This window comes from Microtus ochrogaster, chromosome 6 (assembly GCF_000317375.1).
Source record: "Microtus ochrogaster isolate Prairie Vole_2 chromosome 6, MicOch1.0, whole genome shotgun sequence".
Taxonomy (NCBI): Eukaryota; Metazoa; Chordata; class Mammalia; order Rodentia; family Cricetidae; genus Microtus; species Microtus ochrogaster.
In genome coordinates, this window is record NC_022013.1 from 194,406 (window position 1) to 210,321 (window position 15,916).

Genomic DNA, 15,916 nt, shown 5'->3' on the forward strand with positions numbered 1-15,916 from the left:
GAAACTACCTTAAAAAGTTACACCAAAAAATTTTTTCATTCTCTTAACTCTTCTTTTTTAGGGAGCTTATAAATATACTAGCATCAAGCTTGTACTATCTCTGAGCGTGTTCTTTTTAGGGGGTAATTAGTAAATTTTATAACCTGTTGACATTTATGATTACTTCCGTGCTAAGTTTACATGTAAGGGTCTCCATCCTTTCTTTCAGGGACAGAATGATGCTGCTGAAATTGGAACAAGAAATTTTAGATTTCATTGGTAATAATGAGTAAGTTCTGACATTTAACAAGAAAAGGAATTGTCATTGTAGTTCTCCTTGAGTTATTAAATTAGCTGTTCTCTTCCTTCAGGTCTCCACGTAAGAAGTTTCCCCCAATGACATCTTACCACAGGATGCTGTTACACAGAGTGGCTGCCTACTTTGGATTAGACCACAATGTTGATCAGAGTGGAAAGTCTGTCATAGTGAACAAAACTAGCAACACAAGAATGTAAGTGTTCAGTTATGTTGTCTGTGAACTAATACTTGCCTTCCTACAGCACCTTCCATTTGTGGTAAATTCCATGATAACTTTGTGTGATGGAGCCAAAAAGTACTTTTATCTCGCTGTGAACAAAATGCAAACCTGGATTCAGATGAGGAAGATGAGCCTTGTCTTAGGCACAGCTACAACAAACACCTCGGAGAACATATTATCAACCTTGTTTGACAGCTACTCTCTTAATGAATTTTTAAAGTTAATTTAGGTATCCATGGCCACCATTAGGCGATTTGTTTAAATAATTTAAAAAAAAAGAAAAAGCGTTTCAGATTTTGCCACCCTCATATCGTCTACCACTTTGTTATTTCCAAAATCTTGTTTCATTTTGTTGGTTTGGTTTGTTTTGTTTTTTTCCTTTTTCTATGTCATATATGAAGAAACTGAAACTCCAGTCTTCCATACTGCTATGTTGTTTCTTGGGCCATATCTAATTTACTGAGGAAAGTTTTTAAATGGTTAAAAGGAACCCTTTGCTTTAAAAGTAATTGCTTTTTGAAAGCCCTTTAAAAGGCTGGGCTTACCGCTCAACAGTACAGCACATGACTATGCTCAAGGATCTGCACTCAATCCCTTGAGTTATAAAAAGTTCTCTATTCTCATTCTCTGTAGCACTGGGATTATAGGTCTGTGCCAGCATACATGGTGCAATAGTATTCTCTTTATCATTTTCAATAATGGTAGAAAGAGACCTAAGACCTAAGTAGCATTCAATTTCAAGTGCCATGAATAATGTTCTTCACTTCATTTTTTTTTCTGCTTTTCCTCAGGTCAAATAACTCCCAGAGTCTTATCTGTACCATTCATTTTTACATGGTTATATTTAATTCATCTAGTCCCTTCAATTACCATAGTCTTTGCCAGTATAGGTGCCATGTTGCTTGATGAAGCAAAATTGGGGCTCCTCAATTTCAGATAGTCTTTATCAACTAGATAGGTGTATTTCATATTTTAAATGACTATTCCTACAACAAAAAATAATAAATTGCCTTGGGCAGAAAGTCCTTATTAATTTCTGGGGATTATTAGAAAATACAAATCTGATTTAGTTTCATCATGTCTATTCATTAATCTTATTGAAACAGCTTTTATCAGTTAATCTTTTTCCAGTTAATTATATAATGACTAAAACAGGATAGTATTTAGTAAGATGTAGGTGAATTGAAAGTGCTAGAAATTACTCTCTTTAACCAGTACCCTTCAACCTTACTTAGAGCTGCTGGATGCCCAAACACATGAACATTAGCAGGCATTTTGACTAACATTTTGACTGACAACTCTCTAAGGTTTTCAATACAGTGTAACTTCAGTTATTTGAATTCTATAAATGATGTCAGAAAAGTTTTTAGGGTTCTATTTGTAAGAGTAATCAAAAATTTAGTTAAGCAGAGATATTTACAAAGTATGGGTTAATGTAATTATAACTGTTTCAGATCATTGAAGTTACACTGTATTCTTACTTTATATCTTCTGGGATCTGAAGAAGGTTGTAAATCAGAAAACCTTAGAGATCTGCTCCACATTGAATAAAAACAAACTTACCTTTTCCTCATAGGGAGATTACCCGCTCCAGCCTTGAACCAGTGGTGTTGTGGATGTCAACAACCGGGTGTCCACTGGGGTGTCTCAATGGAGCGGGAAGTTGCCGATTGCAGGGCAGTAAATTCAGGCATCTTTAAAAGAAAGAGGTAAGACAGTCTTAAGGTTAGCTGAAATGCCTGCCATATTTTGTGTGGGAATCCAGCTGTTCTTAGAAAAGTTGCCAGGGCCTTGGTTAAACTGTAGAGCTAACTTTAGAATAAGAGTCTCTCACTCAAATACAGATGCCTCAAGTAAGAACATGTGACTTTACACAGCTACAGCTATAGGTAATAATAGTAAACACATCAGTTCTCTGACAAACGGCATACTGTCATGGTCAGTACTAAATACATGACTTTTAAAACTCGGAAGGAAACGGACTCTCATCATTTTGGTCATGAAGCGTTGTACTCTCATATTTTTAATTTGATATGGATTTTTTTTAACTGCTCTGTTTCATTCGTCATTTTACAATACAATTTTTTCATCTTGTTTAGATAATTTCCATCTTTAAATCTCCCTTTGTGTAATGTAGAGGAGTCAACTACAGTGTTTTATTAAAAATTGGTGAATTGATCTGAGTGTGGTGGCACATGACTTTAATCGTAGGTCTTAGTGAGTAGAGGCAAGGGAATCTCTGCCTTTTTGGTCAGCCTGGTTTACATAGCAAGTTCCAGACCAGTGAGACCCTATCAGAAAAACAAAATTAGTCGCTAAACTAAAACAAATGTTTATGCATGTGTTTTGGATTCTATTTATTAATGAAATGTCTGGTCTTGGTTTGCTGAAACGTCATTGCTTGAGTTTATGATTAAAATTTACTGATTGCCAGTCATGGTGATGCACACCTTTAATCCCAGCACTTAGGAATCAGAGACAGGTAGACTCTGGGAGTTAAAGTCAGCCTGGTCTACAAAGCAAGTTCTGGGCTAACCAGAGCTACACAGTGAGACACCGTCTCAAAGAAATGAAATTTTATTCATGGTGTTCTCGTATTGCTTATATGTAAACATGTAGATATGTATTTGAACTATATAGAAAATATATATTGTATTGTTTATGTAACTGTATAGGGAATTTATTAGATTTTCTTTAAATATATTAAAATGTTTAGTGTTATATTTCAAAGCAGTAATTACAATGTAAAATGGTAATAAGTTGTACAATATTAGTTGAATTAACTTGTTGGAGCTCAGAATATATTGTCAGAGGTCAATTTTAACATAAGTTGAATGTCTAAGGCCCATGATTATTCATCTGTCTTCCAGGTTTATTGAAGCTTCTAACATTCCTAATCTGGAAAAACTATTATGTTACAGAAGTCATACTAAACTCCACAGTCATTGCTTTGGTTTCCAGTGTTAATCTCTACATAAGAGCTTACCTTTTCTAACCTGTTTAAGTTAGTGCAAAACAAAGTTATGCTCTGATGTAATTTAGAATTTTGGGCAACTTGAAAACATTTTCAAGTAGTTTCTTAGGTTTTTAGTTAATTCAGTACAAAATCCTTGATCGCTTTTATTGTATGGCATGACAACTGGAGGAGTATAATGGGTGTGATGCAGTACTTAGCTTTTCTTTGTCTGTGCATAGACAGCATAGACAGGATCTCAGCCTGGGAGTGTGGCCCCATGTGCTCCACGTGTGGCATTCTCATGTGCTTATCTGACTTCCCACAGGTGCTTTACCCTCTTGAAGACCAGTTTCCTCAGGGTTTATTATAATGACAAGTTCTTCTGGGTGCATTATATAATTCTCGTCTTACATATGAGAAAATGGGAATAAAATATTAAATAATTATGCATATCTTAAAGCCAGTACTATGTTCAAAAGCTAGACTTAAACCCAAACAGTATGACCCCAGAACCTCTGCTGTTTTTGAAAAGCCTCTACACTATCCCGTAGAGTAGCGTTTACTCAGAGGAGTCTCACGATGATGAACTGAGGTGATAGTGGTGTGTCTTAAGCAGCACTGATAAATAACAATATTACTTTTTATTAACTTGCATATATTGCTTTACTTTTTTGTAAATACAGTGCATTAAATTTTTTGTTCCTTTGTCTTGTTTCTTTTTTTCAGACCTGATCAGAAATTTAATGAACACATTAAGGATGATAGGGGTGAAGACTTTCAGAAACGATACATCCTTAAGAGAGATAACTCTAGCTTTGACAAAGATGATAGCCAGGTAATCTTGAGAAAAATGCTACATTCTTTTTAAGTGCGAGCTTTAATTATATCAACAGTTCATTTTCCTAATGATCATTTTTGCCTCTTTAGATGAGAATACGTTTAAGAGATGACAGAAGAAGCAAATCTATAGAAGAAAGAGAAGAAGAATACCAGAGAGCTAGAGATCGAATATTTTCCCAAGATGTATGTGCTAACTTACCCTTAGGACTTTATCTAACAACATTCTAGCCCCCCCCCCCCCCCCAGCTATTGATCACATTATTTTTAACGATATTATATCAGGTCGTGTTTTTGAAGTAAGCATATTGTTCCTCTTAATTTGATATAGTACAATGGAACAATAAGTTTTACCAATATTGAAAACAGGTGGACCACAGGACTCAATAGAGGATGGGAATGAGTTGGCTATTTTTATAACATTTTTAAAGCTTATAACAAATGAGGTTTTTACAACATCAGTAACTATAAATCTTACATTGTTTGTAGTGTCCTTAATCTTAATAAATAATTAAATAAGGAAACCAAGGCAACAGAAAGCTATGCAAAGTAGCCAGAATAAACATACCTAGAAAATGACTGAGTAGGAATTTTAATCCAAATCTGCTGAACTCAACATCTATATTAGATTAATGATTTTCAGTATTTTATAAGCTCAATGGCATACTGCTGTTGACAGGTTGACAGGTAATACAGTGTGTGAATCACGGAGACACGTGAAAGTGTAATAGAGTCCCAGTAGACAGAGAAGTACTACAAAGTTGAACTGGGGAGGAGATAGGTAAGTAAGCTTCTGAGAGCCCAAAGTTCAAGTAGGAAATCAGTATTTGCCGAGGCTCACAGGAAGAATCGAATGATTTAGAGTAGCCAGAACATAGCCTGGCAGGCAGCATAAATAAGTAAGTTTTAGACTGGAGAATATCAGGAACTCAGACCTAAACCTTTGCTATGGTAGCTGAACTTCAGGTGTGGGTTTTTGTTTTGTTTTTCTATAAAAGGCCATGTGATCGATATTTTAGGCATCTTGAGCCACACATGTATATCTGGCAAAACTGACTCTGATATGACAGCCACCATAATACATCGTCATGGTTGTGTTCCATTAAATCTTTATTCATTGAAACAGGTGGTTGGCCATGTTCCTGATCCTTGTACCAAGGAGCCATGAAAGATGGAAGAATTACATTTTAGAGAGCTTGCTTTGGCTCCTGATCTATGAAGTGAATGAGTAGGGCAAGTTTAGAAGACTGTCACAATAATGCAAACAGAAGTGACTTAGAGTGACAGCACTGGAGGAATTTGACTATAGGTGCTTGAGACCTATCTGCTTATTCTCTGCTTTATCCATATCTGCTGTGTGTTACTTCCACAAATAGAAATGGCCACTGTGTTACAGTGAATTAATTAGCCTTTGCTTTTTACATTTATTATTTGTATGTGTATACACGTGCATGAGAAAGAAGGTCAGAAGACAGCTAAGTCATAACTAAGGTTATAAGTTAGTTCTTTTACCATGTGGCTTGGTCTCAGGCCTTCTGGCTTGGCATCAGGTGTCTTTACTTTTGGAACCATTTTCCTAGGCCCCTCTGTTAGCTAATCAAATATTTGTGAATAAGAGAGAATCTGTAGACTTTAAATATATGATAAGTGAAACTTGAATTCATCCCCATTAAGAAGACTTATTTAAATTTCAAATCCATTTTGACAATAAATGACTTCTAAGATAGGTATCTATTAAAAATAATCATCATATCTCCAAGCCATGATAAATTCCATTATCATTTATTGGATCTTTTTGGAGGTATACTCTTATATTTTTAGTTGTAAGCCTAGCCTTTAGCTGCTAAGCCATCTCTCCAGCCCTTGGGTATACTCTTAAGTTACTGTATATGATTTTTCTTGTTACCATTAATATACAAAAGACCATGTATTTGACAAACTTTATGCCTTTCTTTCTTTCCAGTCCCTGTGTTCCCAAGAAAACTATATTATTGACAAAAGGTAAGGAAATCTTTAATATCTATTCTGGTTGTTATCTAATGGAAGCTAATAACAATTTGCGTGTCTTATTAAAATGCCAACAGAATCCAAGATGAGGACACTAGTGGTACCCAGCAGAGGCGCCAGATATTTAGGTATTGGAATGTTTTCCAGTCAGTGGTAAAAAAAAATTGCATATTTTTTTCTTTTTCCCCCTATTAGCTTTGCAATGTTTTATTTCTAAATTACAGAGTTAATAAAGATGCTTCAGGGAGATCAACCAATAGCCATCAGAGCAGCACTGAAAATGAGTTGAAATACTCAGAGCCACGACCCTGGAGCAGCACAGATTCAGACAGCTCCTTCCGGAACCTGAAACCTGCTGTAACCAAAGCCAGCAGCTTTAGTGGAATCTCGGTCCTGACAAGAGGTGATAGTTCTGGAAGCAGCAGAAGCATAGGCAGGCTTTCAAAAACAGGTATAAGTATCTACCTAGAACTGTACAGTCAAAATGTTACTTTGCCTAAAGTCTTAGCTTCTCATCACATGATGCTGATTATCCCACAATGAAATGTTACCTTTAGCTCAGTTACCTACAAAGCACAGAAGGAGTGATGGCCACAGCGACTTTAGGATTCATTTGGTCCTGGAGATAAAAATTACAAACTGAAGTAAAGCACCTTGGCTGTTGCTATATAAACTTAATCTCATAGTTAAGGGATTTATTTCTTGTGTAGGGGAGGGGACATGGCTTCTCACCCAGGATTGTTTGACATTAGGTGTTTCTCATACTGCCAAATGTTGATTGCACTCTTCATGACTTACCCTATAACAAATGAATAAGATTGCTGAGAAATTTTTGAGGAACTTTAAAACCAAAGGAAAATAATATACCTACAACTATTATAAATAGAAATTTAAATAATCTGTTGATTCTTTTGACTGCTTTGTACTTTTCTCTTGTACAGAATTTATTGTGTCTTAGGACTTTTGTATTTCTTTCTTTATTTATTTTATATCAAAATAAAGATGGAAGACAGAAATGGCCATTTCTCCCTAACCTGTTTAGATTAGGCTAAACATACAGTTAGTTTGGGCAACTACTTTTGGAAGGTATATTAAGGCAGCAAAAATTTTTAATATAGTATATGCTCTAAATTGCTAATATTTATGAATTACAGTTCTAGCCTTAAAATATAAATCTATTGAAAACGTCTTAGTGGATATGATAACATTGCTAAAGACAATAAATTTTTTGAATGTTTTTGAAATTTGTATACTTATCTGTGTATACTGCAATTTAGGAAAATAAATCTCTATTGTGAGAAAGTCATTTAGAGAGTGCAAAATTCAGGCTTCTGCCTTCTGGGTGCTGGGATTAAAGATGTATACCCCCATGCCTGGCCTAATTTAAAACATTTTAATAACTTGGGACCACTGAGATTGCCCAGTCAGTCAGTATACTGTACAAATCTGATGGCCTGAGTTTAGATACCCTAGTAGAACTAATTCTCGAAAGCTCCACATGTTACACACACACACACACACACACACACACACACACAAATAAGGAAAAACTAAAAATAACTTGTGCTATCTTATTTTAAGAGACAATGTATGTTTTAATCCTTTAATAGGTAAAAGTGATAGTTTGTCATCCCCCACACACACACACCCAGTAGTGCACACCTTCAATCCCAGCACTCTGGAGGCAGAGGCAGGTTGATCTCTGAATTCCAGGACAACCAGTGCTACACAGAGAAACCCTGTCTCGTAAAAAGAGAAAAAGAAAGAAAGCAAAGTGGTAAAGTTCACATGTCATTTTTATATGCCTTGTTCTTCAGAAGACAGTCTGTATAGTGTATCATAATTATTCATTACATTCATTAGAACCTTCATCCCAGAGTCAGCTCCCGTAGTAACAACCTAACTGAACTACAAGTACGTCTGAATCTGTATATTTCGTTGTCTCATTGTCCACCTCAGTCATTGTGCGTTAACCCTGTCCCTGTGAAAGAGACTGTAGGCTTGAAAGTAGCTAAAATTAAAGTTTTAAATAAAGTAAGAAATAAATTTTAAGGGGGTCCTAACATAAATACTTGGGATGCTTTTCATACTGTTTATGTCACTAGTTAAAAGAGAAAGGTGGTTGAGTTTTTATTATAGGAGGATGCTGATTTTCAAGATGAAATTGTATAGTAAAACAGTGTTGCTTCTTTCAGTAGATAATTTATTATTTATATTGTTTCCCATACCATTCTTAATCTTTCTGTGTTCTTATAGATAAGGGGTTCTGATATGTGAGGTTTGGGGCATTTGACTGTGCTAAATTCTTTTTCCTGGGGAAATTATAATCTGTATATTCTTAAGTGTTAAAAGGTAAAATATATATAAAACGTGTCCTTTTGAAAGTGTCAGTAGTACACTTTGTTGGCTGTCTGTGACTTGTGTTACTGTAAACTTGGTAAATTGCATGATTCGGCTATGACTTTTCTGACAATTTCTGTGATGCTACTTGTTGCACTAAACATTTAGGAGGATAAGCAAAAGGAACCACTAGTCAGTAAATCGTAATAGCTATTGCTGTTATGTTGTAAGTGCATGTTGTAGAATATGAATTGTACTATTAGATTTTAAACCTGTACTTTTCTATTAAAAGTTGTTTTTTTTTTTTTAATTCCATATTTTTCATTATTCTCCCTCTAGGATCTGAGTCTTCAGGTAGCGTAGGGTCCTCTACAGGCTCTCTTTCTCACAGCCAGCAGCCTCTCCCAGGTTCAGCTCTTAGCCAACCTTCTCATGGCGCACCTGTCATCTACCCAGCAGCCAGCACTCACAGTTCTCTTTCCTTTGATGGTGGCCTCAGTGGTCAAGGTGCATCTCCTAGCACTAGCTTCCTTTTGCTTCCCTTGGAAGCAACTGGCATACCACCTGGCAGTATTCTGATCAACCCACAGACAGGTGGGTATCCAGAGGGAGAGTTTATTTCAGTTGACATAGCAGGAAATATCTGTAACTTAGAGTACCTTTTGAAATTAATTATTTAAAAGTACATATGTTAGCTTTTTAATTTTGATAAATAAGTGTCATTGTCTTGACCACTTTAATAGAGATGTTTAGGCTTGTTATAAGTTTTAATCATATTGAAATAATTCTTCCTATTTGACATTGTATAAACTAGATAAATAGCCTGACTATAATTAAACAATTCATGCCATTGAAATGAGTCAGTTACCTTTGAGAGAGCTTTATATGATATAGCATTTTTATTCTGTAGCCAATAATATGTTCTTTATGAAGACATAAGTAAATAAGAAAATATATAATGTTCTTGAAAATATGGTAATTGCTTTCTACATAAGAAATAAAGACATTTGTTTTTTAAAAAGGTAGTTGTTATAATTTAATATTGACAATATATGTTTTTAGTCCTTGACATAAACTAGTAATAATTAATTTTATTGGACTTTTACTTTAGACCATATCCAATTTGATAGGGTATTGCTCCAGACCCTACTGAGCTCATTATAATCAAAATATTTTCTGAGGGCCAGAGAGGTGACTCAGTCATTTAAAAGCTCTGGCTTCTCTTTCTGAGGACCCAGGTTCATTCCTATCAACCACATATTCATACTTTAAATTCTTCATTGATGGCCTTTTTAATGCCCCTTTAGGTAGCAAAAAAACCCCATTTACAGCAGGGAAATTGAAGTATGTATTTATAGATAAGGTTGTTATATAATGTTTTGCTATGCATAATCTATTGCTATTAAACTGATTTCATAATTACAAGTTTTAAGCTGTCAGTTATCTACATTTCCATCCTATTTTTTTTAAGTTAAATATATTCAGTGTAGACGACAACCTTGATTATTTCCCATCCCCTTGAATGGTTTCCTGATATCTTAGAATCGGGTGTTTTCTTTTGAACTGAAATGCATACAAACCCTAATGACCATGGTAAGGCTAGCCAAGGGTGGGAGTTCTGGGTCTTTTGAATGTTGCTGACCCTTCTCCTTTGTTTATAGTAACTGAATGCCTGGAGTAGAATGATATTCGAAACTCAAACTTTTTAGAAAATATTTCTTTCAAGATTGTTTTTATTTTATATGTTTTGTTGGAGTATATGTTTATGCACCATATGAGTGCCATGTCTGCAGAAACCAGAAGAGGGCATTAGGTCCCCTGGAACTAGAGTTATAGATGGTTGTGAGTTTCCATGTGGCTGATGGGAACCAAACTTGGGTCCTCAGGAAGGGCAGTCATTGCTCTTTAACTGCTAAGCCATCTCTCCAGTCCTTCAGAACCTATTTTGATTATCCAGTGAGCTCAGTGGGGTCTGAAACAATACCCTGTCCCCCCCCCCCAACTAGTAACATTTGAATATTTATACTAAGGAAAAAAAAATAAAGATTGTTAATAGCTTCATTTCAAATCAAGATACTTGCCAAGCTAAGAAAAACTTTTGGCTTACGGACCTGGGAGTTGTAGTTTGTGCATAAGGAATTTATGGATGTGTTTTATAAATCAGCAGTGACAATTTTGTTTTCAAACCCTACTGTATATTGGCTTTTTTTTTTCTTTTTTCACCTTTTCAGGTCAGCCTTTCATAAATCCAGATGGAAGTCCAGTTGTGTACAATCCTCCTATGACTCAACAGCCAGTTCGAACCCAAGTGCCTGGTCCTCCACAGCCACCTCTGCCACCCCCACCACCTCAACAGCCAGCAGCCAGTCACATTTTCTCACAGGTGCACAAATCCATGATTATGTAATGCTAAGTTCACCTGCCTTTGCACATGTAGGGCTAATGACTGAGATAGCCATGTAAGTATCTCTTACAGCTTTAATATTATGCCCCATGATGTCACATTCAGTAAGCACAGGAAGAAAATGGTAAAATTAAACACTTTCAACTAATAAATACTGATAATATATTAGAAAAATTATCATGAGTCATTTTATCTCATGAGCTTAACTAGTAAGTAATTTATCCCTGTTTTACAGCAAGAAGTACACAAGGCAGAATAACTACAGATTGCTCTTTGGCCTAGTGAGTAAAGTGTGCTATTAAGATTGAATAGATTCAGCAGAAGAAACTGCACTAGGTTGCTCCAGCCATGCAGAGTATTCTATTGCAAGGGTGAAGCGGGGTGGGTGGGTATTCTGAGAGTCAGTTCTTTTTTTTTTTTTTAATTAAATGAATACACACTGTATGTGTGTGTGCACACGTTCATGTGCATGTTTGGGCATGTGTGTGTTTGTTTGTTCCACAACATGCATTTACTTGATCAAAGAACAGTTGATTCTTTCCTTCTATCGGAACTCAGGCTTTCAGGCTTGTCAGCAAATACTTTCGCCTCTTGGACCGTCTCTTGTATTTGCTTTTATTGTCTTTACACTGCTATGTGTTTTACCAGGAGTTTTATAGGACTGACTGCCACTTTTACTTAATTTGATCGAAATAAGGTTAGTACAGCTTTTGAGATTTCAAAGATTTCCTTGTTATAGATTATTGTCTCAAATTATTATCTCTTAGGAATAATTTTGCCTACCAATCCTCAGACTTGAGGTTTTGATCAAGTGTAGAAATAGCTTTGTCCCATGTAGTTATGAGGATGTCCTGGATGAAGGAATAAAGAGTAGTTTGGAAACAGATTCATGAAAGAGCTGAATTTCAGGTGTTGAGGTAAATATCCAACATTCTGATTGATTTAACTTGGACATTTTTTGAAAGTGTTGCTGTTAGATCCTCAAAGAAACAAAAAATCATTAACTAAATGATACCCAGTTTCTATCTTTCACATATTCTGAGATAATGATTTGTACAATCTCACATAACCAAACGCACTAAATGTGGGAATTCCAAATAAAGCCCCTTCTATTTCCTGAACATACAGCATAAAACCAGCCACTACATGGTATTATTTTGCAGCCACAGTTCAAGTAGAAAAAGGAACTGCAAAGACATTTCCTTGTCAGCGTTGTCAGTGTGGCATCTGGGTTTTACTTTTTCAACCACTCCTCTAATTTACAGTTTTCTCTATCATGTAGCACTCTTGGATACATTCACTTAAACCATAGGTTCTCATCTCAGATCCCTTCTATTCTTCAGCAGATCTAAGTTTTTGTTCGTCTGACACTTGAGTTGGTCAGACTGACTGACTAAAGAAAGATCATGTCTTACTGTTTATTTGAGTTAGTGCATCAAGTAGCCAGTGGTAGGATTTAGGATCAGTTACACCTCGTTTGTGTGCTTTAGCTTCCTCCGCTAGTGATTCATAATCCATTAGCAGTTCTACAGATCACTCAGCTTTTACTTCTTTCCTGCTGTTCTTCTACACCTCTTTTTCCTTTTATTGCCTCTAAGCTGATCTAAACCTTTTGTACTTTCAGATTATTCTGTTAATTTTGTGGTTTAAAAAAAAAAAGTCTGTGATCACTGTAAATCGTAGTTTTTACAAATGGTTTTCTTTGTTTATCTGGACAGTTTTACTGTTACTTGAATTTTAAGAGTATTCTTTTTGGGAACTTTTTCCAGTGCAGGATTCATTTGTAAATACATATTTTAACCAAATGAGTTTTTAATCACATAAGAATTACCTGTGTTGTTCTTCTGCTTGCTTATCTGGCATAGTAAAAGTCACTTTATCTTACTGTGATTTTTTTTTTCATTTATAAAGTAGATTACAGTAGATAATCACCTAGTTTCTTGTACCTTTGGAAAGCATTTTTTTTTTCCGTGAAACAGAAGAATATTTGGCTAAAGATTTCTGATACCTAATTTCTCATGTCCTACCATGAATTCTTTTAATTAAAATGCATTTAGCCACAAAGAAAGGTTTTATTTTTTTTCCTTCATAAAAGATGTGTGTTTGTGTGTATGTAGATATGTTTCACCCTGATGTGGTTATTAAGATTTATTTATCTTATGTGTATGTGTGTTTAAATTTCATATATATACATACACACTATATGAGTGTGTGTTGCTTGTGGAAGTCAAAAGAGGGCATCAGATCCCCTAGAACTAGAGTAACATATTATGAGCCAGCATGTGGGCCCTGGGGACATGTTCTGAACCACTGAGACAGCCCTCCAATCCCTGAGGTATTCTGAACCACTGAGACAGCCCTCCAGTCCCTGAGGTATATTATTCTGAACCACTGAGACATCCCTCCAGTCCCTGAGGTATATTATTCTGAACCACTGAGACAGCCCTCCAGTCCCTGAGGTATTATTCTGAGCAGGTTTTCTCACAAAACACTTAAATTTTAGGAACATTGTCTCTGAGAATTTAAACATGTTTTATCAAATAGAAGAGTTTGGTACAAATACTATGTAAATTTATAAGGATTTTGTTTATAATTTAGTAGTATAGAGCAGCATAAACATAGGACAGCCCCTTCATAAAAAATCAAGAAATAATAGTAAGAAGTTTTGTTTTTATTGTCATAACTCTGATAATAAGATTTGAAATGGCTGATTACCAGTTTCTATTAATCTGCACATAGTTACATTTATGACATAAAAGTCATTATTCTCATTATGACATCAACTTGAGCCTAGGTATGTTCTTTCTGTGTAGAGTTCTTCTTTGGATACTGTTTTTCTTGTTGATTCTCTTGTATTTTTTAATGACTTTATAAGTGTTAAAGTTGTTGCCCCAAAGTGCACATTTCCATGCTATGCAATTCTTGTAACGTTTCCTTCTGACAGTAACTGTTTGCCCACCTGTTATTCCTCTGCAGTCCTCTTCTCAGCCTGCTCAGTGCTCTCCAGCCCCCTACCCATCCCCGCTCCTGCCAGTCTCACCCACCCAGCAGTACTCCGTGGTACTGTATCTCTTTGCACCTCATTGTTACAGTGTGTAGTGAATGCTTCAGATTGTGGTCAGTGTGATATGCTCTTTTTTTTTATAGGCAGGTGCATAAGTAAAGGTGTTTTGTAATCCATATTAATAATAACGTATTCCTTTTAATAAGACAGTGAGTATATCAGCTATCATGGTGCTGTTTAAAGGATAATAGTCCTGATTTTTCTAAAGGATAACTTTCAAGATGACTGTTCTGAAATAAAAATATTCTTAGATATTTTAGTTGCTTTTCTTTACTGATGCCAGTTTTGAATCTATGTAGTCCTGGAATGGCACTGTCATAGGGTTTCTGTTGCTCTAATGAAAACATCATGGCTAAGAGCAACTTGGTGAGGAAAGGGTTTATTTCATTTTACAACTCTCAGGCCACACTGTCTCTGTGGGAAGTTGGAGCGTGAACCCAAGGCATGAATCTATAGGCCAGAACTGAAGCAGAGGCCATGAAGGGGTGGTACTCACTGGCTTGCTCCTTATAGCTTGCTCAGCCTGATCTGTTATACAACCCAAGACCACCTGTCCAGTGGTGGCACCACCCACAATGGGGTGGGCTTTCCAACATCTATCACCACAGACTTGCCTCCCAGTCAGTCTTCCCAAATGACTCTGTATATGTTGAGTTGATATAAAGTTAGCCAGGACAGGCAGCTTTCCTCTTGTTCATATTAAGTATTCTTTGCCCAGTGCTGGTCAGAATCAGTTAATTTAGATGAATTGTAGCCTGTAATACAGTGGACTTTGTCTGATTTTATTATCACTTGACGATTTCTGACTCTAAAATTATACCCTTAATCCAAAGTGTGTGCTGAATTCTATAATAATTGTAATAATTGTAAGCCTCTGTAATAGCTCAGGCTGTCACCCTGAAACATTATGTCTTTTTCATAACTCCATACTTGAAGTAGCTTTTACATTTAAACAAAATTACTTTCTTTAAAGTGAACTTCCTGATGGCTTGCTTGCTTTTACTAGGGATAGTCTATGTTGCTGCCATTGACTATTCCATATTGAAACTGCTTCAAATCGGATTATAAACTATAGCTGAAAAACCATTCTCAGTGCTTTTTGGAAATTGCTCTGTGGAGGGTGCTTTCCTTTTGAACTGGGCAGCCTTATTTACCAGATTCATCTCTGAATGATTTTCTCAAATAACTTTCTGTCTACACAAAAGAAATAATACTTTTTGTGAGTGACTCTTGACAATAATATGTATATACATTACCTCTTGTAAAAATATTTAGCCGTATTACTTTGTAATTTAGAACTATTAGGTATTTTAATGTTTAGAAACTATTTTCATATTCTATTGCTTCCTGAGAGTGAGCATTCCATTTTCCCTCTGTACTGTCATTTGAGGGACCAATAAGAACTAATACTTACGCTGTCAGGTTAGGAACTATGTATGTCATATGACCCATAAATTTTAAACCCTGCCTTGGCTGGATACCACTAGTTGCTCACCAATGATCCAGAAACAGGACACTTTGATTTATAATGTTCTGCTCTTTTAACTTACATGACAGGCTGAGAAACACTAAGAATAGAAGTTATTAAAGAAAAGGAATGACTGGTTGGAGATAAGAAATGCATAAAACCTGAACCCTGCTTTTTAGAAAGAGTTATTTAAAAGTAACTCCTTTCAGATTATATTGATTATATAATATAAAAGTGTCGAGTTTTACTTCTGAACCCAGGTCAGCATTTGAAGCTCATTAAATACATGTAGTGTTGTTTTTTTTTTTTTTTTTTGTTTTTT

General features: G+C 35.6%; 1 protein-coding gene across 6 annotated transcripts in view; it reads left to right on the top strand.

Annotated features, from left to right (window-relative positions):
• Positions 1-15,916, top strand: part of R3hdm1 (R3H domain containing 1) — a 131,645-nt gene that overhangs the window by 65,775 nt on the left and 49,954 nt on the right. For 4 of the 6 annotated variants that reach the window (XM_026779658.1, XM_026779659.1, XM_026779661.1 and 1 more), the window contains 10 exons: positions 209-268; positions 351-491; positions 4,201-4,309; positions 4,402-4,497; positions 6,275-6,312; positions 6,396-6,446; positions 6,543-6,769; positions 8,998-9,252; positions 10,890-11,041; positions 14,039-14,122. In XM_026779658.1, the coding sequence (XP_026635459.1) occupies positions 209-268; positions 351-491; positions 4,201-4,309; positions 4,402-4,497; positions 6,275-6,312; positions 6,396-6,446; positions 6,543-6,769; positions 8,998-9,252; positions 10,890-11,041; positions 14,039-14,122 (1,213 nt within the window). Of the gene's footprint in view, positions 1-208; positions 269-350; positions 492-2,104; positions 2,228-4,200; positions 4,310-4,401; positions 4,498-6,274; positions 6,313-6,395; positions 6,447-6,542; positions 6,770-8,997; positions 9,253-10,889; positions 11,042-14,038; positions 14,123-15,916 lie in introns of those variants that run through there. The other 2 variants (XM_026779660.1, XM_026779662.1) reach the window with 2 other exon arrangements.